General features: G+C 47.6%; 5 protein-coding genes across 5 annotated transcripts; 3 read left to right on the plus strand and 2 right to left on the minus strand.

Annotated features, from left to right (window-relative positions):
- Positions 1-2,591: 2,591 nt before the first annotated feature.
- Positions 2,592-3,826, minus strand: LOC1278169 (regucalcin). The gene is made up of 4 exons (XM_317714.5): positions 3,627-3,826; positions 3,118-3,543; positions 2,905-3,043; positions 2,592-2,831 (listed from the first exon to the last, which is right to left on the minus strand). The coding sequence occupies exons 1-4, from the start codon at positions 3,787-3,789 to the stop codon at positions 2,627-2,629; spliced, it is 933 nt and encodes a 310-aa protein (XP_317714.5). The 5' UTR covers positions 3,790-3,826; the 3' UTR covers positions 2,592-2,626.
- Positions 3,827-4,468: 642 nt separating this feature from the next.
- LOC1278168 (regucalcin) lies at positions 4,469-6,337 on the plus strand. The gene is made up of 4 exons (XM_061658262.1): positions 4,469-4,631; positions 4,724-5,149; positions 5,241-5,379; positions 5,705-6,337. Exons 1-4 carry the CDS (start codon positions 4,469-4,471, stop codon positions 5,907-5,909), a joined length of 933 nt encoding a protein of 310 aa, XP_061514246.1. The 3' UTR covers positions 5,910-6,337.
- An 8,989-nt stretch (positions 6,338-15,326) lies between these two features.
- On the plus strand, positions 15,327-16,898 carry LOC1278167 (chymotrypsinogen A). The gene is made up of 3 exons (XM_317712.5): positions 15,327-16,241; positions 16,333-16,602; positions 16,675-16,898. The coding sequence occupies exons 1-3, from the start codon at positions 15,563-15,565 to the stop codon at positions 16,896-16,898; spliced, it is 1,173 nt and encodes a 390-aa protein (XP_317712.5). The 5' UTR covers positions 15,327-15,562.
- LOC133393238 (uncharacterized) lies at positions 16,894-17,686 on the plus strand. Its single transcript, XM_061657127.1, has 2 exons — positions 16,894-17,195; positions 17,308-17,686. Exons 1-2 carry the CDS (start codon positions 17,029-17,031, stop codon positions 17,684-17,686), a joined length of 546 nt encoding a protein of 181 aa, XP_061513111.1. The 5' UTR covers positions 16,894-17,028.
- A 30-nt stretch (positions 17,687-17,716) lies between these two features.
- Positions 17,717-23,239, minus strand: LOC1278166 (endothelin-converting enzyme homolog). Its single transcript, XM_317711.2, has 5 exons — positions 22,584-23,239; positions 20,836-21,100; positions 20,246-20,763; positions 19,758-20,176; positions 17,717-19,693 (listed from the first exon to the last, which is right to left on the minus strand). The coding sequence occupies exons 1-5, from the start codon at positions 22,593-22,595 to the stop codon at positions 18,538-18,540; spliced, it is 2,370 nt and encodes a 789-aa protein (XP_317711.2). The 5' UTR covers positions 22,596-23,239; the 3' UTR covers positions 17,717-18,537.
- Between the last annotated feature and the right edge of the window lie 2,557 nt (positions 23,240-25,796).

Below are 25,796 nucleotides of genomic sequence, written 5' to 3' on the forward strand. Positions count from 1 at the left end.
CGATTGTCAGGCGAACGCGATGTGATGAGATTAAAAAGATAAACACACTCACTCAGAGTGCGCTTCCTTATTTTTTTTCTTCCCGTCCTGTCTTCTCGTACGACACTTTACAGTAACGGATGCTGCTTACTTCATCGCACTGCGTTGACAAAGTCTTGCCGTTTGTTGGTGGAAAGCTCGAACCGCGGGAAAAGACTGCTGCTCGAAACCTTCCACCAGGAGTAGGTGAGCATGCGATGCGTTATAAAGCGATCAATTACGTGCTCGGAAAAGGTAATTTGCTGTGGGAAAATTTATCACCTCGCTAATACCGCAGTGCTTAAGTCAATCATGATCTTATCGTGGCGTGACGGGAAGTTTTTCGGGCCAGCGAGAGGTTGGGGGCTGTTGGGTGATTTGTTTACGCAACGGTGTTGGTTTATTAAATGATGTATCGAAAAATCATCCCCCGGAGTGTAGTGCGATTGTAATAATCATCTCCCATTTTTCATCGCCTTAAGAGAGGCAAGTGTCTAAGAGGGAAATGGACCATTTTTACTCATAAGCTTAAGGCATTTCTAAAAACATACTCAACTACGTCTACATGCTTGGGATGAGCGATAAGTATTGAAAATCCATTTAGTTCAATTGTTGCAAAACCAACTTTCAATGCATCTGCGTTTCCCATTCATCCTATTATCTTGATAAAAGCTATTCTTTCGTTAAAAAACCACTCATAATCAATTTAAACGTCAGTGCATTTGTATAGAAAAAAGATCACACTGAAAAGCTAAAAAGCAGTGGAAGGAAATGCAAACAGTACAGACAGTACCGTGTTGGTCCAGTAACAAAGTAGATACTTGATATCACCAGTCGATGTCAAAAGAACCGATAGAAGGTACTGGATAAGAACGGCAGAAAGTGCCCCCGCCAACCAGCCAACTAGCTGCAACACAATTCTCCGATTGACTGCAAAAGATAACTCGACAGGGAAAAAGCATGGAAAGAATAACACTTGCATGCTTCGCTGAAAGTAATGCAACGGTGACAGATTTCCCAGATTTCCCGCCAGAACTCCCCACCTAGTAACAAGCAGCTCTGGTTGCCAGTTCCGATGTGGAAATGAAAGACAGTAGCGAGCGAGAGAGCAAAAAAACGCACACACACACATTTACGCTTGCCACATCCTTGTTACTACATAGCACCCCATTAAAGTGAATTGAAATCCGGCGACCTTCGCTCCCGGTGCAGAATGTATCATCCCCCCTTGCATTCGCGGTGCACCCCAAAAACTGCTTTCGGCTTCGGGCGAAAGCTGTCACTGCCGGAAAGGTGCCCCGGGAGGGATGGAGATGAGGAAGCATTTAGCTAAAGCTAAGCTTATAAGTTTCTTCCGAACCATAAATCAACGCGAAGCTACTCAGCGGCTGCTTAGCCGGGCTGCTGCTGCTGCTGCTGCTGCAACTGTGCGAAAGGTTGCAGTAAATCATATCGTAGTCCCCGAACTCGACGGAATGGCAAATATTTGTCCGTACGACGAGCGTGTACCCGCGTGTTCTTCGTCCTTCCCGCGTGACAGCACGGACCACCGTGTGTATGATTCATAGCGACCACATGACCGACCTGATCTGATGTCGCTACGTGAAAGGGTCAATTACTTTCTGCTGCTACTTTGCCGAATGAATCGGTTCGGGTGTGGCTCGTACGAACCTTTACTGGCAATTTCATTTTCCCCATGCAATCGTTTGCATGTTACGAGGTTTGCATATATGAAAACTCTAGATATTGAATACTTTTATTTACTGTTTTAAACAAATTAAAGTCACCTCAAAGCCATCTTCCCTTCCATGGTCCATTTCATAGCTTCAAGGAAGCATCAGCAGCAACAAATGGACACGAATAATTAAATGTTCCTCCAGACACGGCTTCCAAACTTCTCCGTCGTACTCTACCTAACGCTGTCCAATGTCACGCTTCATTAGAAAATCGGCTTCTTACTCAGGCCGTCCCCTTAAATTTCTCTCTCGGTCTCTTCATAAATCATCAGCAATATTTCTTATTCATTATCACTGTGTCTGCCAACGGGTAGCAGAGTTCCGGCGTCCGGATTGTTTGTCCTTTGGAACTACCCCTTTGTCTACCCCGACTGTTCTGCGCGTCTCAAGAAGCAGTTGCTAGTAAAAGTTTTCCATTTTTTTCCAGCGAAAATTGTGCTGTTTGCATTTTGCAAAGCGCGAGAACAAGGAGCGTCAAGGAACTCAAGGATCGTTTTGTCACTGTAGAGATCAAACAACGCGAAGCTCTTGCTCAGCTGGAAGTTGTTTGATTTAGAAATACTTTCCAACTGCTGCTGGTACTGGCAATGGAAGCAGTTTGCTTGAAGCTTGAGCTCATAATAAGCTTAATTTAAATAAAAATAGCACTGCTCCGGAGCAAACGCTCGGATTGTGTTTGCCGACAATTCTTAGCGATCCTTTAAGTCTTGGATTGAGTGTACGTTTTTGAAGTAATTAGGTGTGCTCAACTGTATTTTTCTCAACACAGAGCTTGTCATCCGTTGCCTAGAATATGAAGGTGATATGCGCAGCGAATCCAAACTATAGTTATAACTATTTCCAACAAATACCAAAACTCTTTAATCTCAATTTTAATCCTTCAGCACGACCTCATTCATTGCCAATCCCTTCGCACCAATTCCGGATATCTTAAATACCGCTCCGGCCGGTTCCTCTTGAGGTCCAGTCAAATTCTTCGCCGCTGTCGTCACAAACAAATCATCCAGTTTCGGTCCTCCGAACGATGCAGATGTGACTTGTTTCGCTGGAACTTTATATTCTGCCAGAATCTTTTTCCTATCGAAAAAACACAACATATTTCCTATCAAAACACACATTCTCGAATGCGCAACTACAATCATATACATACTCCGGAGAGATTTTCACCACTTTGTAACCGTTGAAGCACGCCACATACAGATTGCCCTCACTGTCGATCGTCATACCGTCGCCGAAATAGCCCGGATCGGCCCCATCCGGCTTGAAATCGTACCAAATTCTCGGATTGACTGCAAACAACACACACAAGACACTGCATCAATGATGCACAACTTCTGCGATCCAACAGCGTTGCCGCACTTACTCAAATTGCCATCCAGATCGATGTCGTACTCCTTGATGTGATTCGCACCCGAATCGACAAAGTAAAACTTGTTCGTCGCCCGATTCCAGGCCAACCCGTTCGAAATGTACATGTTCCGGTCCTGCTCGACCATCTGCCCGGTACGGTCACAGTAGCGCCACAGTGCACCGGTTGCCTTCTCAAATGGATTGCCAGCAGATTCGTTCAGCATCGTACCCACGTAAAGCCGGCCCCAGGGATCAACCTTACCGTCGTTGAAACGATTGTCCACATGGTCCGGACCCAGGCACGCCAGCTCCCGCACAATCGTCGCCTTGGACGCTTTGCCGTCCCACCGTATCACCAGCAACCGAATCGTGTCGCCGATGACGAAACAATCCGACCTACCCTTCACCGGCACGATGAACGTTGCGAACCGTATGCCATCTGTTGGGAAACACGGCCAAAATGGACTCATCATAAACGATACAGAGCGGGACAGTATCGGGGAAAAATCCCTCCCTACGCACCGATCGATGCCGAGTACACTTTGCCCTCGCGATAGTCCCACCGGTAGATCAACGCATCGGTAAGGCTCACATAGTACAAACTCTGACGGGCAATGTCCCAGTGCGGTCCTTCGCCCAGCTCCGTGTACGGCGGTATCGCTGCCACCCGATAGCTCTCGGCCATACTGTCTGACTCTTGCAAATACTAGCTCGAAGGTGGACAGGCGGCCGGTATTTTATAGAAACTGCTCGGGCTTTCTCCACTCCCGCTCTGCAATCTGATAACAGGTCGGGGCCGAGGTTGCTTATTTGTTTGTTATTTGATAAGTCTATTAGCATTCGAAGCGTTATTAGTATGGCTCGGGGGGAAGTCGATATTGATTAGCGTCGATAGCGCAAATATGTGTTCCATTCGTTTCGCGGTAAGACCTTACAAGAAGCGAAGCACGCTCTCGGGCAAATTGACGGGAAAACTGAGAGAATTGTAAAAACCAAACCTACTGCAGAATGCAAATTCATTGCTTTTTATTATTCATTGTTTCTTTTATGTAATATGATTACATTTGTTGATTATAAGAAATAGATATTCATAGTTAAACCAAACAAGGTAGTTTATCATGTTTTACAAGCATTTAACCCAAATAAATCAGATAAGATTATCTACGTTCAAAAACGTGTTTAATGACCCTACATTATCACAAACCCAAATTCAAACTGGCATCACATATCGCATATACATTGAGGTGCTATTTTTTACGCTATCTGCCCCCCATTTATCGCCGATAAGCTTCTAATTCGATTGGCAACGATTCGCCAACGCTCTGCCCAATTCCTAACCATCACTCAATTTTGACCCTCCGACGATGGCGAACGTACAGGTTGATGTATTGCCCGGGCCGTTCCTCCAGCTCGGCGAAGCTCCACACTGGGACGGCGAGTCGCAGAGCCTTTACTACGTCTGCATTCTCAGCAGCACACTGCACCGGTACGACTGGAAGGAAAATAAAACCTACTCCGCCAAGATCGGTAAGCTTGTTTTCCCGCAAGGCCGCAAAGGTCTCACTCCAGCCTAAAGAAAGGTTAACATTCCCACACTTTCCCACCGCGGTACACCCCAGAGGGCAGCACGTATGCTTCGTTCGTCATTCCCGTGAAGGGGCGCAAGGGGGAGTTTGTGGTCGGTAGCGGCACTCGGCTGTTGCTGGTAAGCTGGGATGGTTGCTCCGAGACGGCCTCGATCGTTAAAGTGTTGACCGATTTGGGCGAGGAGGAAGCTGACCACCGGTTCAACGACGGCAAGGTGGATGGGCAGGGTCGGCTGTATGCAGGTACCATGCTGGCGGAGGACTCCCGCAATCACTTCGAAATGGACGACGGCAAGCTGTACCGGTTCGACGCTGGCCGCGGGCAAATGGTACCACTCAAGAGCAAGGTACACATCTCGAACGGCCTGACCTGGAGTGCGCGCACCGGCAAGTTCTACTACATCGATTCGTTTGCATTCGACATCAAAGAGTACACGGTGGACGCGGAGGGCAATCTGGGTAAGTGTGGGGTCCCGTGGCAGTGGGCAGAGTCCCAGGTCCCAGGCCTTTAACGCTGTGTATTCGTCTTATCGCCCGCATGCTCATGCAGGAGGGGAAACGGTGCTGATAAAGCTGAAGGATGACGAGGCGGCCACCGAGTTCATTGCGGACGGGATGACGAGCGATGCCGACGGCAACCTGTACGTGGCCGTGTTTGCCGGCTCGAAAATCATCAAGATAAATCCAGAGTAAGTGTTGAGTTCAAAGTACTTTGGCACCAGCCCCTTGCCGGTGGACGGCCGTGTCGTTGGTGTGAAGTGGGAGATTGCAGATGGCGACAAATCTGATTCGAAATCGGTCGGCTCTGGCTCTAATCTTACCACTGTAGATGCTTCTGGAAACGCGATGGAGGGGTGAAGTTTTATCTCAGTGGAACTACCAAAGGCTTTTGATAAATGATAACTTCTTGGAATCTTTTAGGCATCACAAGATCACAATAACATCTTAATCATTCTAGGCACAAAATGTAAATTACCGGCACCATTAACTCAACCGTCCACTTTCTTCCATCAGGACCGCCAAAGTTGTCCAGGAGATACCACTGCCCGTGGCCCAGGTAACATCCGTCGCGTTTGGAGGCCCCAACCTAGATGTCCTTTTCGTCACAACGGCCGCCAAAGAACTTTCCGTCCCTCAGGAACCTCCAGCTGGAGCCGTATTTAAGATCACTGGCCTAGAGTCACGTGGAGCTCCAATGAACGAAATCGCACTACCGTAGAACTTGTCCCCACCCACCATCAATTAACGCACCAAAAGAAGTTGTATGGATTCTTCTAAGCATCTGCTTGGCGTTTGCGATTGTTTGCCACCTTCCATCGTCTGCTTGCCGTGCCTCTTCATGAGTGTGAAATTTGGGAGCTGTAGTAATCATTTCAATTTCCACTCGATAAGCGCCACAACGCATTACCCGGCGGAAAAGTGTCGCATCTTGGGTGACTGGATGGTTTCTGTCTATCTCTCTCCCTCTCTCTATCTTTCTCTCACAGTCATTCCATTCCGGCTAACCCATTTGCGGGACGCTGAAGCAATGGACTAGTCTAGCCGACGGCTACTACTAGGACACGGTATGATTTGATCACAATAACAATAAGTGCACCAATTTCGACTAAATGTTGAATAAATAAAGGATTTACATACACCCCAAGATCAACCAGACTTAGTCTGTATGTGTTTATGTGTACATGTGTGTCTACGTAGTGTACCGATATACACCCGGGCTTGAAGATTCTAAAGCTATCGGAGGCACCCCAACGTCAGACAATGTGGCGCCGACCGACTGGAAAGATTTTTATAATGTCTTTCTGCCCCGCGTTCCCCCCACCGGTTCGGTTGAACCCAAATCTCGGAAGCTGCCAGCCATCGCCTGCCCGGTCAGCAATGCCCAGCAAGAAGCCGCTTGGCCATTACCCTACCTCCCCCGTTCCTAGTGCCGTTCGCACGCTCGAGACGGCATGAGTTTGGGGCGGGTTTGTTTTAAATGCAGATAAATTTATGCTTTATAAATGCAGATGCGAAACGGTCGGGGTTCCTGGTACGGTACGGCCCCGAACGGATGACACTCCAGCGAAACCCCAGCGAGTACCCAGCTTCACCGGAAAAACTAACCCAACCGAAATGAAACTTTTTTCCGTGCCGTGCTACATTGGACTCGACTCGTCAAAACGATTATCATCAACGCTGTCGTCCGACATGATTGTCTCGTAAGGGGAAGGTTTGAACACACGTCGATGAGTTATCATCACGCCACCCGTTCCAACACGAACGGTGCTCATTACAACAACCCGTCCCGACAGCAGCTCAGGTTTTGTCCCTAATCTGACACGCTAACCTCCGGAAAGTGTGTCCCCCGACCGTAGGGCTGCTTTATTCTTTACGCCAATCAAATGACCAGCCGCAAAGAAACTTCCCCAAAAGAGGGAAACCCACGGACAGGGATTTTCCTACGAGCTAACCAGCCACTTATCGCCACCGACATGTTGAACAATCAGACACACGTTTATTCGTGCCGGTTTGTGCCGCGCGTAAGTCGACGTCGGCAAGTCGGCAGTGGCAGAACACGCCGGCGAGGCTGTGGCTGGAGAAAATAATTAGAACCTTTCCTGTTCCTCTGTTCCATCTGCACCCCTTTGAATCTCATCAGGATGCCACTCAAACGCATACACACGAAATAGCAAGAGAGAGAGAGAGAGAGAGAGAGAGAGAGAGAGAGAGAGAGAGAAAAGGTGGATGAGAATGTGGCCCAGGAGAAAAAAGGATTAGGTGAGATTACATTAAATTTAATCTTATTAGCCAAACAGATAGCATGATAACACACGTAATCGTAATTGTTAACGATGCCGCGTGTGGGCCATGGGCTCGTCGACGTAAGCAGGATGGGCTGATGCTGGTTTCATTCTGCAGGAGGTTCTTTCGTTTTGTTGAGCCTTTTCCAGGTCTGAGTTTGGAGCATTTCTGTGGTTTTCCTTTTATCTTTTTGAAATAAAATAATTTCTCAAAGGCATTTGATTATACTTTTACCAAGTTTAACATTTTATTTAGTGTTCCTATAACAAATGAAATGACATCTTACACAATTTAGAATTTTCAGTAGAATATTCATGTGATGCCAATGTTTTCTTGCCTTACATACACCAAACACTAGCGACCTTGACGATGAAAGTGTTACAAAAGACATGATTTCACAAGGACGTGACTCAGAATGATGAAGCGCTCTAAAATATTTGCAAAATCACACACACACACACGCACTAACACACCAACACTCGCATCACAATAGCAAACCCCTTCGAAAGGAAGACCAAACTCCTCCAACCAAGCAATTTGGCAATAAACGGGGAAACTTTACGATCTGCCAAAGTGCTCCAAACAATGGTGCTAACATTGTAACCCAACGGTTTTGGTCCAAGAAACACTTCGCCCTCTCCCCCCCCCCCCCTGTGTTCCCGTTCCGATCCACCCCAGCGACAAAAACTTCCGGATCATTATCAAGAGCGTTAGTGAGCGGGTGCATAGAAAGACGCTTTAAGGTTTTATCGTTGTTCGTGTTATTTTTCTTTCTCCCGTTAGTGTGTGCGTGTTTTGTGTGTGTGCAAGCTTTAGAACGAAAGATACGTGGCACGTGCCTGTGCTGGGGCAAGCAGACTGGTCCAGTGTGTTCCAGCCCGGTGGTGCATCTGCTGCAACTGAAGTAACTTTCCTAAAGTTTGACTTGAGTGCAGGGAACCATATTTGAGGAAAAACTCTGCTCAAGTAATACTTTATGGCGAACATTTACGATTCATTGCTTCCAAAAAGGTTTGCTACCAGTACGTTAGTGATTTTAATCACCATATTGCCTTCTTCAACCGATGGAATGGAAGATAGAAACATGTTGAACATGAAATAGATTGTTAGTTTTCGTACATTTTGCACATATTTCCTATCACCACATCTAGCCTGAATGAGATGATTGATCGCAAAAGAAAATGGAAGATGCGATGATATCTTTCTCACACAATATGCTCGCCAAATTGCACTGCTAAAGATAGATTTTACTTCCCACATACCTTTCGAAAGTCTATCTTCTCTTTTTTCCACAAACAACTGTTAAATCCCTTTTCCTCGAAACATAAATTCTACTTCGGAAAATAGACCGAAGGACGAACACACTCTAGCTTACGTTAACACAGGCCAAAGATGCGTAACGACTTTATCCTTAATTTTGGAGGATCCATAAGAACACGCCTTTACCGGTCGGTCCAATCCGATCGCTATCCAATTTTCATCTCAATCCTTTCGCCGTTTCCGTTTACAAGCGCGATGCCGTTTCGCTCGACTGCATCACCAAGATGCTGCTGCCGCTCATGATGATGATGATGATGATGATTTGTCTATAAGGGCAGTTTTATTTCCGTTTTCTTCTAAGTGGCTCAAATATGCTGCTCTTTGCATATTTCTCACCCTTACCCACCCCACATAAACAATTCGACCGGCAGCTCTCGGGTTCGGAAACATTGGAAAGTGCTCGCCAAAAATCACCATCACCACCTCTCCCTCGGCGAGAGAACCCGGAGAGCGACCGTGATGAAGGTTTTTTATTCATTTCAACGTCTCAATCCCACACACATTTCCATCCACCCGACCCCACTCCATCCACACACCACCACCACCCCCCCCCCCCCCCCTGCTGCCGGCGAAGATTGATCGAAGGAAAATTTCAATTTTCGGTCCGATATTAAAAATAATGACAAGCATTTATTCTTCCCGCGGGAAACCAGACGGTTCGGTTCGGTTCGTTTCTGTTGTTTGCCGTGTGCTTCGGCTTTTTGTTATTATTTTTCGGCCCTGCCACCCACTGCTGGGTGGTGTGTGGCAAAAGGGCAAAGGATCACAACAACAACAACAGCACCAACAAAAAAACAAAGCGAAAGCGATACTCGGTACGATTCACCACGCTACCGTCACGATGACCAGTTTGGCGGCACGCGGGCGTAAAAATGGAAATTCATCCTCGAGAGGTAAATGAAAAACACATTTCCTTTCGCTGCTGGTACGATGAGCGTTGGGATGTTGGTGCGTAAAAAAATATAGAAAACACACACACACACAGACAGAACGATGATGCGGTGAACGCTTGTAGTACCAATATTGGACATTTGGATTGTCCGTGTTTCTCTACGAGCATTGGAGTTCGTTAGTTTTGGAATGGATGCCAAGCGAAATGAATAGGCACACTTTCATATCGGCCAAAGGACACCGGGTGACGACAGATGGGAAGAATATATGGGCAAAAGTGGGTCAGTTTATGCGTAGTGAAAGGATTTGATTGCAATCCGACAACTAATCCTCGGCTCGATGGAGAGATGGATTTGACGGAATGTTTTTAATGCCTGTGATGATTGAGATAAGAAGAACGATGACGAAATTATTAAAACGATTCAGTTCAGTCGTGTCTATATGTAACGTGTTCTTGTTCTAAAACACATCACTGCAAAAGAGTATCGCCAGTTTAAATAAATTGTCTAATTCACACAGAAACAACACAAACAACGCTCCATCGTTCAATCTCGCCCTGTACGACACCAAACGACCAGCTTGTCGTTCGTTTCGTTACGATCCCTTGCGTTCGAATGCCGTCCCGTGTCGAGTGGTGACAAAAATGGATAAGCCAGATCAATCTGACTTGCAACCACCCTTACTCGCCTCCCTCAACCCAACCTCCCCCATCCACCCACACGCACGTGCATTTCACAAAATCACAAACAGAAACGGCGATTTGTTTTGACGTTCGCCTCTCGACCGCAAACCAATGCAACCGTGTCACCGTGTTGTCATAATACACGCAGCTAGGGGGGCACCGGAACGGTCACCAAAGGGAGGAGCATGGAATCAAAAACACAGCCCTTCCCCCATCAGCTCGGAGCGGATGCAAACCGAACAAACCGCACGATAAACCTCGACGTCATGAAGCATCGTTTAATGGATTGAATGTGGTTTGGTTCGTGTGCCATCGGGTGCCTATCTGTTCACCGTCCCGATTCCTAGCTTCCGATTCTTCCGTGCCCCATGGTCACTTTTCGGGTGGATGGCAAGGGTGAGGGTGAGGGGAAGAGGGTAAAAAATAACAATCAGCCTCCGTCCGTTCGACCGTTCTTCGATGCAATCCCAAATGGACACACACACAGAGAAGCGCAAATGGCCCCGCAGAACGCACAGAAAAGCGGAGGCAACTCCTCACCGGATGAGGTTTCGGTTTTGGGTATCCTCCCCCATCCCCAAAAACCGTACCAATTATTGCCCATGAAACCTTCCGGCTAAACTGCGTGAGGTGAGGTCCCGAAACCGGGTGGAAAAAGGGTTCCCGGGTTAATCAACGAGGTCAACGAGTTTCAGCCAGAGCGACCGGAAGTGAGCGACCAGCGCCAGAGCTACTTTTGCACCTTTTATCCTCGTAGCAGATGATGACATAACATCCCACTGACCATTCGCTAATCCCTTGCCAACTTCCACAAACCAGGTGGTTTCGGTTGGAGTGCGTTGCAGGTGGGAATTGGGAATAACGAGCAAGTGCAAGGTAGCGCAGAGCTCTTTTCGCGGCGAGTGTGCTTTGACCATTGTTGCCGACTAAAATGTTTGGTAATTTTCATGAAATAAACTACTCTCGATTTGTTGTTTGCATATTTAAATAAGCAAAGGCGGGAAAATGGGCAGGAACGTGATCGAGCCATTGCACTTTAGCTGCAACGAACGGAAATAGGGTTGAAAGGACGAGGAAGGTCATAGACATGTAGGTGGAATAAATTTGGTTTATTTCAGGCTTAATGCAATTGTGTCAAAAGTGGAAGATTTATTCGTATGTTCAGCTAAGCATCATTAAGCCTGGGATGTTTCACCAAAATTGATCGACTAGCTCAAGAAAATGTTTTGTTAAATAACTCGAATCACCCTTGTTTGTGCTTCTCTTTGCTCCTTAATGTTAACCAATCACTCATCAAAAATAACTCATCATAATTTCCGCATCCGCTTTCTAATCCTTTGCCGGCCGTAACGCATCTTCTCTAAACGAGAGGCTGAGAAAATTATAGCTTTATTAGCCCCGCGAGTTGTATCGCACACGAGATTGATTGATACGGCTCCGCTTCCTTCCAATTGCCCTCAAGCTTGCACCGGCGATGCACCGAGCGGAACCGAAACCGTTCGTCCAAACATTCCAAACGCTTAACCGGTCGCGGAAAGATCTCGTTGAAAGGAGGGCAGACGTCTTTTTTCGGTTCTTTAGATTCGTTTTCCTTTCTTGTGTCCTCTTCCTACCACCCGCGTGTGTCGAAATCTGTGTTTTGACGTGACATATTTATGACCGTTATTAAAATTCCCGTCAAAACCTGTCCATCCGGATCGTTTTGTGTGTGTTTGTGTTCGTGGACATCCAAACTAAAGCATCATGCACCGTCGATGGAAAAAAGAAGCTAAATTGGGTGTAATTCCACGCTGAAAAACAACGCTCTTGCTCCACTGAAACGCGAGCACACGATGCAACAGGCCACAAAACTGCATCCGAGACGCAACCGACAAGAGAAATACAACTACATTAGCGCAAGCACCCTCGCACACAACTGTTGTTCTCTTGCTGTTCTCTCTCTCTCTCTCTCTCTCTGTCTCTTTATCACTCTTGCTGACCTTATGACCGCCGGCAAAATCCATCGGAACGCGAAGCTAACCCGGTGCCAGGACGGGGTATGAAGACAGGCACCCCCTATTGGCTCATTCCGGGTGCAATTTATGATGTCGGCACGATATTATGCTAATAGACTCATTAAAGCATGCCACGGAAATTAACATGATAAAAAACAGTAAACAAAACTTTCCGCGGCCCACTATCGGGCGAGGGAAAGGCCATCTGCGCGTTGGCTTCCCTCCACGGTGCACGGTGGGCAAAAATCCTGCAACTTGTGCCAGGGGTGAAGCTTTAGTAGAACATGCTGAACAATGTTTTGTTTCCAGTTTTCTTTGCAGTGCATCAAACGATCTCAATTGAGGGCGAGATGCACAAGCCTTACCTTTTTAATAATATACTTTCAATTAAAAGTTATATCCACCTGAAAGCAATATAACTCTCCCATGGTGCAGTATTGTACACCCTTTTTTCATTCGTCTACACCAGCGATCGCTCATTGTCGGCATGTAATCGATCAGATGATGAATTTCCTTCCCCCACTCCCATATCCCTGCTCAGCCCATCCTGACCATTCGCCACCGAACCCTGCAGGGCAGAACGCTCGACGCACTATGCACAAAAGTGCATCCGAAAAGCTGGCGCTATAATTTATACTTCTTATCTTGCTTTTGCACTGGCTGGCATCGATCGCATTCACGGCATCGGCACGGGATCTTGTAGGTGCCGAAATTCGTTCTACAAGAGCGTAAAAACACATGCAAGAGCGCACACAAGCGCGTCCGCTTTGCTTATCTTCTACCCTCCCCATTCTCCAATTTTAATGGGTTCTTGTACACGTCATAAGAAGACTGTTCCCCGTCGCCTGTCACGCCAAAGTTCAGTTCCTGCGCGAGCAATTCATCATCGAGGCTACCGTTTCGGTCTGCCGGAAAGGTGCAATTTTCGATGCTAATGGGAAACCATCAAGCAAAATCACTCTCTCTCTCTCTCTCCGTTCTGCCTCTGCTGCCGACGCTCTACCGAGCCGAGCGTTGGAATCGATATGATTTTCGATAAAATTTACACCACAACAATGCCGCCCTCTTGTAAACTGGCAGTCGTTAACATTGACCGTGACAGCGTGAGGTGATGCGAGCGAGTCAGCTGGAATAGACGTTTTCTTTTCTGCTTTGTTCGCGTAAAGCAAACACCACTCCACAACGCACAACACAACAATGTAATAGACTTGGCTGGAGGATATATTTCTTCTGGACGGGGTTGTTCGTGTCTGGTGCAAGAAACACGAATTAAGAGAAACATTAAAGCGGCTCTTGGGGCGATTTTTCAAAATTATTGTCAACTTCTCTGCGGTAGGTAAGGGGCGCTTTTTTTGGTACAAGGAGAGGTCCCTGAGGCGAACATGTTTAGGTCGTAATTTATTACCATCCATTCGAGACAAGCGGAAAGAGTTGTTTTATTAAATTTAGTTAAAGGTAAACTGAATTTGATGAATACTATCATGATCTCTCTTCTCATCCCATTATTTTAAACTCCAAAGTTCTTCTCGTCATACAAACACTAATTAAACAACGAACCCATGTGATGCTCCGTTCGAATCCGCCTGCTTGTCAAACATTATCGCACTAACAACCTGCTGTGACGCATGAGCTGGCGTTACAACATCCCGCATCGTTCTTTGTCCATTGCCAGCACCACAACCACGGGCCCGAAGTCGAAAGCCAACCCAACCGACGGTTGAGATAACAACTGTGAAAATAAATCGAATCGAAAGCAACTATTGATTGCACGCTGTTCGTTAGTTAAATTTGAAATTGATAGATAATCCCTACGTACGGCTTTGTCTAGCATTTCCGCGCACGTCACTCCACTGCACTTGATTTCGGTTGCAATCTCGATGCGCTGCAGAAGCAGCTGCACAATCCAACCACCTTCACAAAGCCACGTATCATGGGGAAAGTTTTTTCTACACTTCAGGGAGACCAGTGTTTCCAACCCATGTTGAAGCGTGCCTCCCATTTCAATGATGTGTGTGCTTTAGCGCTCCTTTTTACTGTATAAAGCAAACGATTGCAACGCTGTAAGGATCGGTACGGGCAAACTGGCAAACCATAACATATTCGTTACCTTCGTCAGTCTAATGAAGAGGAAAGCTTCAACGATAGCTCAAGCTCAAGAAGTCGCTCGAAATCCCGGTAGACGAGTTCTCATCGATACGCTTTTTTAAGGATACCATGAACGTCCAGGAACTGCCAATCGCTCCGGTTTTCCACTTTCCCTGGCACTCGAATCGGAATGCACGGCAGTACCAGATCCCTTTACGGTAGCAAAACGAATGAAAAGGTGAAAAAACGCCAGAAGCACAGTTCTACCGCCGTTCTCATCTTACCCGTAAATTCCGATCCACCCACCGACCGGGCAACAAATTGTTGCACGTTCCATTACACGTTCCAGATTCCAGCTTCGTGTTCAGTGAGGTATGGCCTGGAAGGGAGATGGTGAAAATTCTTCCACAAGCCCAATCACTGCCCCGGGGAGCTTTCTTCCTTCCCAAACCGAACCGTATCTGCTCACCGGGCGGTTTTATCAGCAAAAACGTGAGAAAGCTACCGAACCGAATCGGCTCACCGCCGGACCTACCGGGCACACTAACACACCCTGTCAGGTTGGGGATTGGGAATCGGTAAACAAATTTATTTGCCTTCGCTTCGGTGACGGGATGGATGATGGGTGGTAAGTCACACAGCAATGCGTTCAAGCATTCCAGCGTCAAATCCTTCAGGGGTGGAAAGGAAACAACCAGTAGTTCCGGAGCTTTTCGTAATAGTTCCGTAACAGTAGTAGATGCAAGACGAAATTGATCGTTAGTTTGGAAGGCTGTAACGTTTTCCAGCTCTATTGCCGTTGTGCTGACCTTTTAAGCTGTGACCCCACAATGAAAGATACGGTACAATGAATAATTACACCGGAATGAAGAATCCTTGTGCAAAATATTGTATCTTTTATTCAAGTACTTGAGCTTCCCCTTTTCAATGTCCTCCAATTATCATCAAGTCACAGCTTTAATCGAATCATCCAGTCATTAGGTTACTTTACGACTTTCCCATTTGCGCAAAAATGCGTGATTGCGTAGATGAGCCTACTGCGATCGGAGATCGATAAGCCTCCCCGATCCCTGTACGGAAACATTCACCTCAACTGTCAGTCAAACAGCACCCATCATGTGGAAGGCCAGCGCATTGCAACTGGTGCTACTGGCACTTGCCATCCATTGGCAAATCGATTCGATCACCACCACGAACGTCCTCTGTGGCCAGCGACCTATTGCTGCCCCGGGTACCATCACCTACGGTCGGTCTAGTTGGCCCGGTCAGTTTCCGTGGCATGTGGCACTGTACCGGACGGAGCAGCCTCTTACGATTTCGTACGCTTGCGGCGGTTTCATCGTGGGTGAACGGGTGGTAATTACAGCGGCCCATTGCGTCACAGCACCGAGCGGCTATCAGCTAGCGGCCGATGAGCTGACCGTCCGCGTGGGTCTGTACGATCTGCTCACGCTCGCCCGCCACTCCCAAGAGCATCGGGTAGGACGGATTCATCGGCACGGAAACTTCACGACAGGCTCACTGCGCCATGACCTTGCCCTGCTGATGCTTCGAACCATCGTGGAGTTCGGGGACTTTGTACAGCCAATTTGTTTGCCACGGGAGCCGGATGCTCTCAAGGGAGTTCGGACGGGAACTGTGTCTGGTTGGGGGTTGGTGGAGGATGATTCCCCTGCTAGAACGCTTCGATCGGCCACAATGCCAGTTGTGAGCTATTTAAGCTGTCTTCAAAGTGATTCCACACTATTTGGTCCTGTCCTATACGATGGGATGTTCTGTGCAGGGTGGGAAAATGGTAAGCTTTAACTATATTACTAATACATCATCAGATCCGTGCCATATAAAGCTTAAAGTAGCTAAAAGACGACATTTGTGACTTCTCACAGGGACGAACGTTTGCAATGGTGATAGTGGAGGAGCATTCGCTGCCAATGTTAACGGTAGCTGGACAGCCTTTGGTATAGTGTCTTTTACGGGAGTTAGAGAGCACACCGACGGCCAAACACCATTCCGTTGTGATACGAAAAGCCTGGCTGGATTCATCAGCATTCCGATGTACCTGAATTGGATTGAATCTGTAGCTGCTGTGGAAGCTGTACAGCTAGACACACATCGTGAAATGCCCAACAGCCCATTACCAAAGATTAGCGACACTAGTAAAATATCTCCGAGATTCTATTGTATCATCCGATCAAACTGTTAATTAAATCCCATTTTCCTTCCGCCAGTGTGTCAATCGTACCGCGACCAATGCCCAAAGCAAGAAGACGTATCATACTTGGCTCCAATCGTCCGGCCGATCCGCGTCGCTGGAAGTTCGCCCCGTTACGCTCGGCTAGTGATTGATTGCTACGGCGTTCTGATAAGTGAGCGGTTTCTTCTGGCACCGGCTAGCTGCCACCATAGCACAGGTAAGAATGAATTCTTCTCAATGCTCCATCATGATGTATGATTCCCGGGCCTACCGGACACACCGGCCGCAACATAATAAATCGAACCATTTCAAATAAATCACAAACGACCTGGGGACACTCACGGTGAATCTGGGGAAAAATGTTCCAGCCCTGCCAAAGCAATTCATTATGCTAGAGTTTGCCGGCCAGGCAATGGCCTGTAGTGTAAAGAGATTCCATCATCACCCGAATTTTATCAACAATCCTCCATCCGAGTCTACAACGGAGGACAATCTGCGGGAAGAGCGGACACACCAAAGCAATATCGCCCTAATCGAACTGGAACGGGCAGTGTCGTAAGTATCCTTGCACTCTCCAAGTGTTTCCCCCTATGCTATCGTCGTCAATCGTTTGGAATTGATTTGTTTTCCATTGTGTTGCTGAAAATTGAAACGATATTTCTCACAGTCTGTCCACCTGTCAGTTTGTGTGTCTCTGGACGGGGGTCGAAGGTGCCGAAAGTGAGACCCTCCCGAACATCTTGCTCTACTCGGCTGTGAACGTCTCGTCCGGTGACAAATCGATCGAGTCGTCGGAGATGACGGTCCGACCGACTTCCAGTGGCCGGAGCAGCACAACCCAAGCGAGTCGCTGCTACGACGAGCTGCTGGCGCCCTTGGTGATGCAGCAGAACCCGGACGGTGGTCGGTCCGATCGATTGGTCGGCATTGTTGTCGAGCGAACCTGTACGACGATACGCTTCATCAAGGTAGCACCGTTTCTTGGCTGGATCGAGCGGATTGTCTGGCCGGGGTCATCATCTTCGGATAACAACAATGGACTGTAACCGAATATCCCCGCAAAAAAGTACCGAGAATTTTGAACAGTTGTACAATCTAGGATAAGTTTTATTTCATTTGTTGTTGATTCCCGCATCAAACGTACATGTCCATGCTATCGTCGAGTAGGAATTCACGTCGCTTCTTACCTTTCCTGTTATAACTGTTACCGCAGTATTCACCACATCATTGACAGCCATCGTGCTGTCGCTCATACTATCTCTCCATCCTTTCCTATTCGATAGACACTGCTAGACGAATAGTACGTCTCCCTACTTAGCCAATGTGCTACCCTCATTTTAAGATACAATCACAATTATAAACGTTTTCGTACACTATAAACGTGGATTTTTTACTCTTACGCAGTTTGTGTGTATGTTTCTGATGCGAGAAAATTGGGGAAAATACTAAAGTAAAATGCCTTCAAACACCCATTCCCTCGGCCCCGGGCGATCCGCTCCTTCGCACGATCGCCGCCCATAGCGAGCAGTAGAAAAAGTTAGTAATAAAATAGATATACTTTCAGTTTGTCCGTTTTTGTGTCTTACATACTTAGTTTTTGGTTGCTGTCTTTGACTTAGAAATCTTACTCGCAATGCTCTCTAATTGGATTGCCCCGCTGCCCGCTGTTCCAGGAACGTTTCAGGCCTGTTACCTGTGCGTGTGCTGTTTGTGTTCTTTCACTTTGTTTTCTTTCATTTGGCCACGTTGAATTGATATATGAACACTGTCACAAAAATCGCCCACCGAGTGTGCACAAATGAAAACACGATCTAAATGAGAAAAACAAACCTTCTGCAGAACGTAAACACATTTGTACCACGTTGCTCGTCCAGTTGCAGTTCTCCCACCGCACACTCTACCATACCACACACTTCTCGATCGGATTCATGCCCGTACCGAGAGGACAGTGGAACGTGTCGGAGAACTCTTTCAGATTCGAAAGCGGCCCTATCACGCGATACTTGGGCGGCGAGTGGGAATCCTTCTCGATCTGCAGCGTGGTCGTCTCGTCTGTCACGGCCGAACACCAGACCTGCGCGAATGACACGAAGAACAACTGCCGGTGGGTCATGTTTACACCCGGCAGGGGTAGCGTGTCCGTGTCCGTGTAGCTGTTCTTCTCGTTGTTGATGTACGCGTGGAAGGCCGCCTTCAGGCCACCATTATCGGCAATGTTCTCACCCATCGTCTGCTTGCCGTTGATCGTTTTGCCATTGATTCGGTAGGCACTGTACTGTTGGTTGAAGCACTCCGTTTGATTTTTGAACCGCTCGATCGTCTGATTGTTCCACCACTGATGCAGATTGCCGTACTTGTCATACTCCCGACCCTGGTCATCGAACGCGTGCGTCAGCTCGTGCCCCATCACCACACCCATTGCACCGTAGTTTAAGCTTTTCGAGTTCTTGATGTCGAAAAACGGGTTCTGCAGAATGCCCGCCGGAAAGACGATCTGGTTCTTCGTGGGCGTATAGTACGCGTTCACCGTAGGCGGTGTCATGCCCCACTTTGTCTTGTTCACGGGTTGATCGAGCTTTTCCAGGTTCTTTTTCAAGCTGTAAATGTTGTAGTTGATGTTGTTGTCGAAGTAGGTCTTTGGGTCGATGTTCAAATCCTGATACTTGCGATCCAACTCCTCCGGGTAGAGGATGTAGTCCGGGAAGCCAATCATATCGCTAATCGCATCGGCCTTCTCCACCGCCAGCCGACGTGTTTCCGCATCCATCCAGCCCAGGTTCTTGAAGTTTTCCTTGAATGCATCCCGCACCTGGTTGATCATTTCTTCGGCTTGCGGTTTGGAATCACCGTGAAACACGTCCCGCACAAACATGGCACCGACAGCGAACCCGAGCACATTGCTCGTGTCCGACACACAGTACCGCCAGAGCTCTTCGCCTCCATCGGAACCCATCAGTGCCTTTCGGAGACCCTTGTACGCATCGCGGAATGCCTTAGACAGGCAGGCGGTCAGCGTTCGTACCGTTTGCCACACGAGATAGTTGTTGAGAATGCTGAAAAGGAGAAAACACAATGTGTGAGACATAATAAAATCCTCTTGTCCAGATCTTCACCTACATCTTCTTCTCATCCGTTGACGTGTACTCCTTCATCAAGATGTTCAGCTTCTCGAGATACTCCGGAGCGTACACGACGACGCGCTCCTTCTCGGTGATCTTGCGACGTACCAGTCGGAACGCTTCCTCAAAATGCTCCTGCCAGTTGATGAAAGGGGCCTTCTCCTGCAGCATCGCCAACGTCATCGGATGGTACAGTGTCTCCTCGTCCCGCCGCATATCCTGCGGGGTGGTAATGTTGGCCAGACGCGTCTCAAACTCGATCACCTCAAGCATCTGACGCCGTGCGTCCGTTTCGTCCGCCCCGAGCAGCACCGACACCTTCGTCATGTACTCCAGATAGGCGGTCAGAATCTTGGCGTTGGCCGTTTTGTTTAGATAGTTATCCCGCGATGGAAGTGTCAATCCACCTTGATCGATCTGTAAATATTATTGTACGTAGGTTACCATTACTTCTCACTTGTACCATTTCCATCTCTGCTCTCCAACCTGTATGATATGCTTGCTAGAGTTGCGATCATCCTCGCCCACAGCCCACCCGAACAGTCCGCCCATGTTGTAGCGTATCTGCAGCGTTTGAAGCGTTCGCTGCAGGGACCATCGCTGCACGTCAAAGCCGCTCGCGTTGGCCGTCACGTTCCAGCCACCGATCTGGCGCAACAGCTTCTGCAACGGTTCCGCGCCGAGCTTCTCCATCGTTTCGTCCTCATCCAGACACGATTGGTAGTACAGTTTGGCCTTCTTTTCCGCCTTCGACTTAAACTCCGCCAGTGGCCGTTCGAGAGCGTTCTTCAGCACCAGCTGATTCTGTTGCTCCAGCTTCCCAAACAGGCCCCACATTGATTTACCCTCCGGGATGGGATTGTTGCGGATCCACTGGTTGCAGGAGAAGGCGTAGAAATCATCGCATGGATCCACACTCCAGTCGATCGAGTGCAGTATCTCACTCGCCGCGAAGATGCAGTGTTGATTCAGGCAGGGCAACTGTTCGTCCACCCCGAACGGATCTGGAAAGGTAAGATATTTTGAGAACATTAGACAAACTGGCACTACACTTACTGGCTGCTACTGATGCTTACCCGAACCAACGTGAGGACGCACATGAAGAATACGCGTTGTATCGCTCGCCAGCAAACTGCTCAGCACCACAATCAGTATGATAGAGAGCGCCAGCAGCGACAGCAACACCTTCTCCAGCTTGCTCCGAGCGTTCCAAAGCGAGGATCCCCGGGCGGCATGGTAGCGGATGTGCATCGTAGGGCTGCGCGTCGTCTCGTTGATCTGTATCGAGCCGATGCTGCTGCTGTCCTCGTCAGCAAACTGTGCCTGCTTATATCTCGTCATCTGTCAAAAGATCACCGAACAGACCCAACATTCGACTCTCGTAAAGTTTATTTTCTACCAGCACACGACAATTAACACAATCGATTTCGTTTGCGTCGCAATTTGTTTGCGTATTGTGCCGCCCCGATTCACCCAGCACTACTATAGCGCCTCAATTCGATACAACTACTCGGCCGACACCGCAAGTACGCGATATTCCCGGGCCTGCCAGAGTCTGCCTCTAATCAAACTGACACGAATTGTTGCTACTGCTGCTGCTGCTGCGGCTGCTACTTCTCATCGCGCTCACGATCAACGTCTAACTGTGTTTCACATGTTTCGCGATCTTTGCGTTCGCTCAGCCACGCCAAAAACCGCGCGAGAGCAAACGCAAGCGAGCGCGCGCGTGCGAGTGTGTGCGATCATGTAAACAATCACCTCTATCAGCTCCAACTCCAACAACCCGGACCCGACAATGGCCGCCTGCCTGCCTGGCTGCCACTTCGCAATGCGATTACGCTTGCGCACAACGGCACAACACACGGCTTAGCTGCGGCCCGCCAATTTGTCTTTTCAAATCAGCATTTGAGGTGAGATGAGGCCATTGGGAGGGCACGTTATCGCTCCGCTCATTCATAAAACCACTCCCAGCGTTCCCCAAAATAGAACCCTGCCTGTGCCTTATTAGAGAAAGACGCTAGTAGTGGTAATAGTTTCTTTATCCACATACTACCACAACAAACCCCGTTGCTCGCTGCGATTAGCGAGAATGTTGCGGTTTTTACAGGCAACGGCAGCATGGGGAGGATGTAAATACATCTCACTGTAAACCGATTCTTGCACGTGTCTTGAAAGGTTTTACGCCCCTCAGAGCTAGATAATTAAGAGGGAACAATTTATTGCTTCCGTATGGATTCTCGGGGCAGTTCGCGAAGTTCAACAACAGCAAAGGCCCACCCGGGAGGAAAGATACGCTCTGGTGCACTCGAGTACGCTTGTTGAGTGAATTATTGCATTCAATTTACAATCGACTTAAATTGTATCGTTGATAAAAATGTCTTAATTTATACAACAAAGTTAAGAGTACTTTAGCTTCGCGGAATCCCACTATGACAAATAGCGCTTCTATGTGAAATGTGATGCAAATGGTCATGTAAGTGGGACTGAGAGAGATGTCCCCATGTTGTTGTTGCTGCTGCAGCTCCACACTAATTGAAGGAACGTGCAGCAGTAACGCACAATGCACAATACCCAACCTGTTAACCATATTGTATCGAGGGACGCTCAATTCTCCCTTCCCGAAGCATGTAAACTTCCCCACCGAAAAACCCCATTCTCGCTACCGTTTAAAGCTGATTCAGACACATTAACCCACTCATGGCGTTTGGTTTATCTTATCGTACGATTTTTTGTATCCACTCGTTTGCATCGGGTTGGTAATCATTTAGCTCACAATGTTTGTGTGCTGCCGTTTCTGGAAGCCCTTCCTCCCGTTCGTACTCACCTGCACCGACATGGTTGGAATGGGGATTGTGTTACTTCTTCTTTTTTTGTTGCACTGATAGCACCGTGGATGTCGCACCGTACAAAAACGCACTCGCTTTTCCTACTCTTCCACAGTCAGTCTTTTTTACGTTCAGTTTACTACAGCGGAATGTGCTTCACAGCGGGTGCTCCCGTTACTGTTCACGCATATGGAAACGAGCCCCCAAGTAGGGCCTGGCTGGCTACCATATTGAAGTGGTCGTTGCGCGCCTTGGGCAACACCTGCAATGTGTATCTTCTCGATAATACTGCTGTGATGCCTGGATCTACTATCAACAGCGTTTTTGCACTATCGATCCGTTCGTCGCTAAACGATTGCTACTGTTCCTTCGTTTTTTTGTCCCTTTTTTTAGGCCAACCTGGGAAGACGCTTCGTTCGTTTACGGGCCCTTCAGCACACTACTTCAGATGCTGCTGCTTTGGAATGGTGCGAAGACTCATTTCGCTCACGTTTTCCACTAACCTACCGCACACAGCTTCTCTGAATAATCAATCTTTTCCTTCCTAAACATCCTATCATTCCCTAAAACACACACGCAATTCACCAAACCCCGTTGGAGTAACCTTTTCCTTGCGTCCGTGGGGAAAAAAGTGGTTTGTATTGGATGAAGGACCATGGATGAAAATAGTTTGCATCTGACATGCGCCACAACCGTCAAATGTAGCGCGGCTGCGTCCGAGCTTCACTGTTTGGCCCGAGAGCTGTCAAAATCCCGTAACCGTACCCGTTCCGTGTGGCAGGGCAGAGAAAAGCCGGGAAAACGGATACCAAAACAAACCGCCTTTCCCACTCGCACACCCTTCGCCTTCCCCACCCATCGTCGTCGGTACTGGGATCCGTCAGCGTGCAATCAGCTGGAAATGGGGAAAGCGGATTTCCCCGGGGCGAATGTTACGGCAGCATGCGGGGGGTAATTTTCCGCTACCTGTCAAAGTGAATTTTTCATAAACAATTTACCGTTGCTGATGTCGCTGCTTGTCGTTTAGGTTGGTTTACAAGATGAAGGGATATTTTCTTTGGAATGTAATGTATCCAGCGTGGAAAGATCTAATCTTATTGATTCTGTTACTTGTAAGCTTGTTTACAGGAAATACTGCACACGCTGAATGAGTCTACCGCAACTTACTTATGCCTCATCTTGCCGCATTTCTATGACAGTGTATGTTGCAATTTACGTCTCATTTAAACGTAAACCAATAAACAACTTTTCATGTATACAAAACCACATCATTTGCGTCATGTATAAAAAAGGTAATCCCACATCTAAATGTACACATAACTCTAAAGGAACCACAGTAGATTTCAAAGACTTTCAAAGAATTGTTTGCACTGTTATTGGATCTATGTCACTCAGAGATATTTGGTATATTCACCGCGATAATTCAATTAATTCTTCATTGTTTTTAACTGCTATTACAATATAAGAACTCAAACATCATAGGAAGGGATACATTTCGTAGCTCTTTGGAGCTCACAACATACTGGGAACTCAGCTGAGTTGTGTAGCTCAAATCTCCCGCAAGGGGAATCAATATCCTTTTCTCCTTCCCTTATGATTCTTCTCTTCTGAGCAATCGCATGTCTGTCTCTCTCTCTCTCTCCGTCATACACTCTCTCGAAAGATACTCTACCAACAATTGTAAGGACAACAAAACTACAATACGATTGCTAGCTTCTCGAAATTTACTCGAAACTAGGACAAAAATAATTTTACTACCGCTGCTACTGATACTACTACTACTACTACTACCACTACTATTGCCAGTATAATCACTTTTACTACCAACACCAAGCTCACTAACAAAAGGCAACGCGCTATTGGCCGGTGAGCCACCACCACGAGGAACACATTTTTTGGCCTGACCGTTGGTGGCAAATGCCATTACGTACGCTACTGGCGGCATCATCATCATAAGAAGTTTTGGAATGGAATTGCTGGCCTTCTGCCGAATGCTTCGAAAGTTAAAGAGGCCACCCACAAAGCCGACCGTTTGCAAATAGATACGGACGTAAGTAGGTGCCACTAACGCCTTCCGAAATGCACCATTGGGCAGCATTCATATGCTGTAGTTGGGCAGGTCAGCGGTGGACTCTCGAAAAAGATGCATTTCGATAGGAGGATACATTGAATTGCAGATATTCATTAGGATCAATACATTTGAATACATAACACTTTGAGAGGTTTTCTTAATCCATTAAACCTTTCTAGATAAATATATTCGTAAGCCTTCAGTTTTTTAAGCTCATTCATGAAGATTTCAAAACTAGTTATGATTGTTTAAAGACATTCAATTATTCTTCCTCTTCGCAGCATCTTTTTAATAATAAGTACAGCCTTCTCGAGGCACCTGTGTCGCCAACTGACCTTGCAATCTGTCCAGTTTATCCTGCAGATTATTTGTGGAAGGTGAATTAAAAGCAGCTCCCCAACATTCGTTAGCTTCCCAGATGACACGTTCTCGCTTCCCATACGCTACACATTGCGCCCTTTTGCGCTTGATTCCGTCAGACTTCACGCAGGCATCTACCGTGCGCTTTGATGACCCAAATTTAAAGTCAAATAAAACGCGACGAAAAGCTTTCGCCCGGTTGTTGCCTGCAGTCGCTTCCGGTTGCACAACTCCAAACTCAATTAAACGATGCATTGTACAGTCAAATTCGAACTGTTAGCATTGCGCCCAGCAGAGGCAAGAAGGGACCGAACCAAGCGCAAGTGACGACATTCGGTCGATTGTGGTTAGCGAGGATCATACGCTTTGGCCTGCGATCGAATAAAGCAGACGCTCGGGTGTGTGGTGCCGCGTGGTCATGCACCTGTACACTGCTTGACGTGTGGTTGCCGCGGATTCCCGAGAATCTGTGGGAACACTCGCCGCAGCGCGTTCCAACAAATCGCGGCCACTACGCTGATTAGTCCGGAACGACGGCGAAGGTACGACACGAAATTCTCAACATTTGGTCGCTCGGTTGGTTAGTTCCTGCTGCTGTTGTTGTTGCAGGTAGTTTCAAACAAACTATCAACTTTAGTGCCCGTGCTTGCGTGCGCTTTGTTGTTGTGCAACCGTACTGTGCCGGGGCCTGTTTGTGACGTGACGTCCTATCGAGCGGTTTGAAGTGTGCAGCTCGTTTGGATTAACTTCGGCCCAGCGTTTGAAGCTTTCACAAAGTTGG

The sequence above is a fragment of the Anopheles gambiae genome, chromosome 3, assembly GCF_943734735.2.
Source record: "Anopheles gambiae chromosome 3, idAnoGambNW_F1_1, whole genome shotgun sequence".
Classification (NCBI taxonomy): domain Eukaryota; kingdom Metazoa; phylum Arthropoda; class Insecta; order Diptera; family Culicidae; genus Anopheles; species Anopheles gambiae.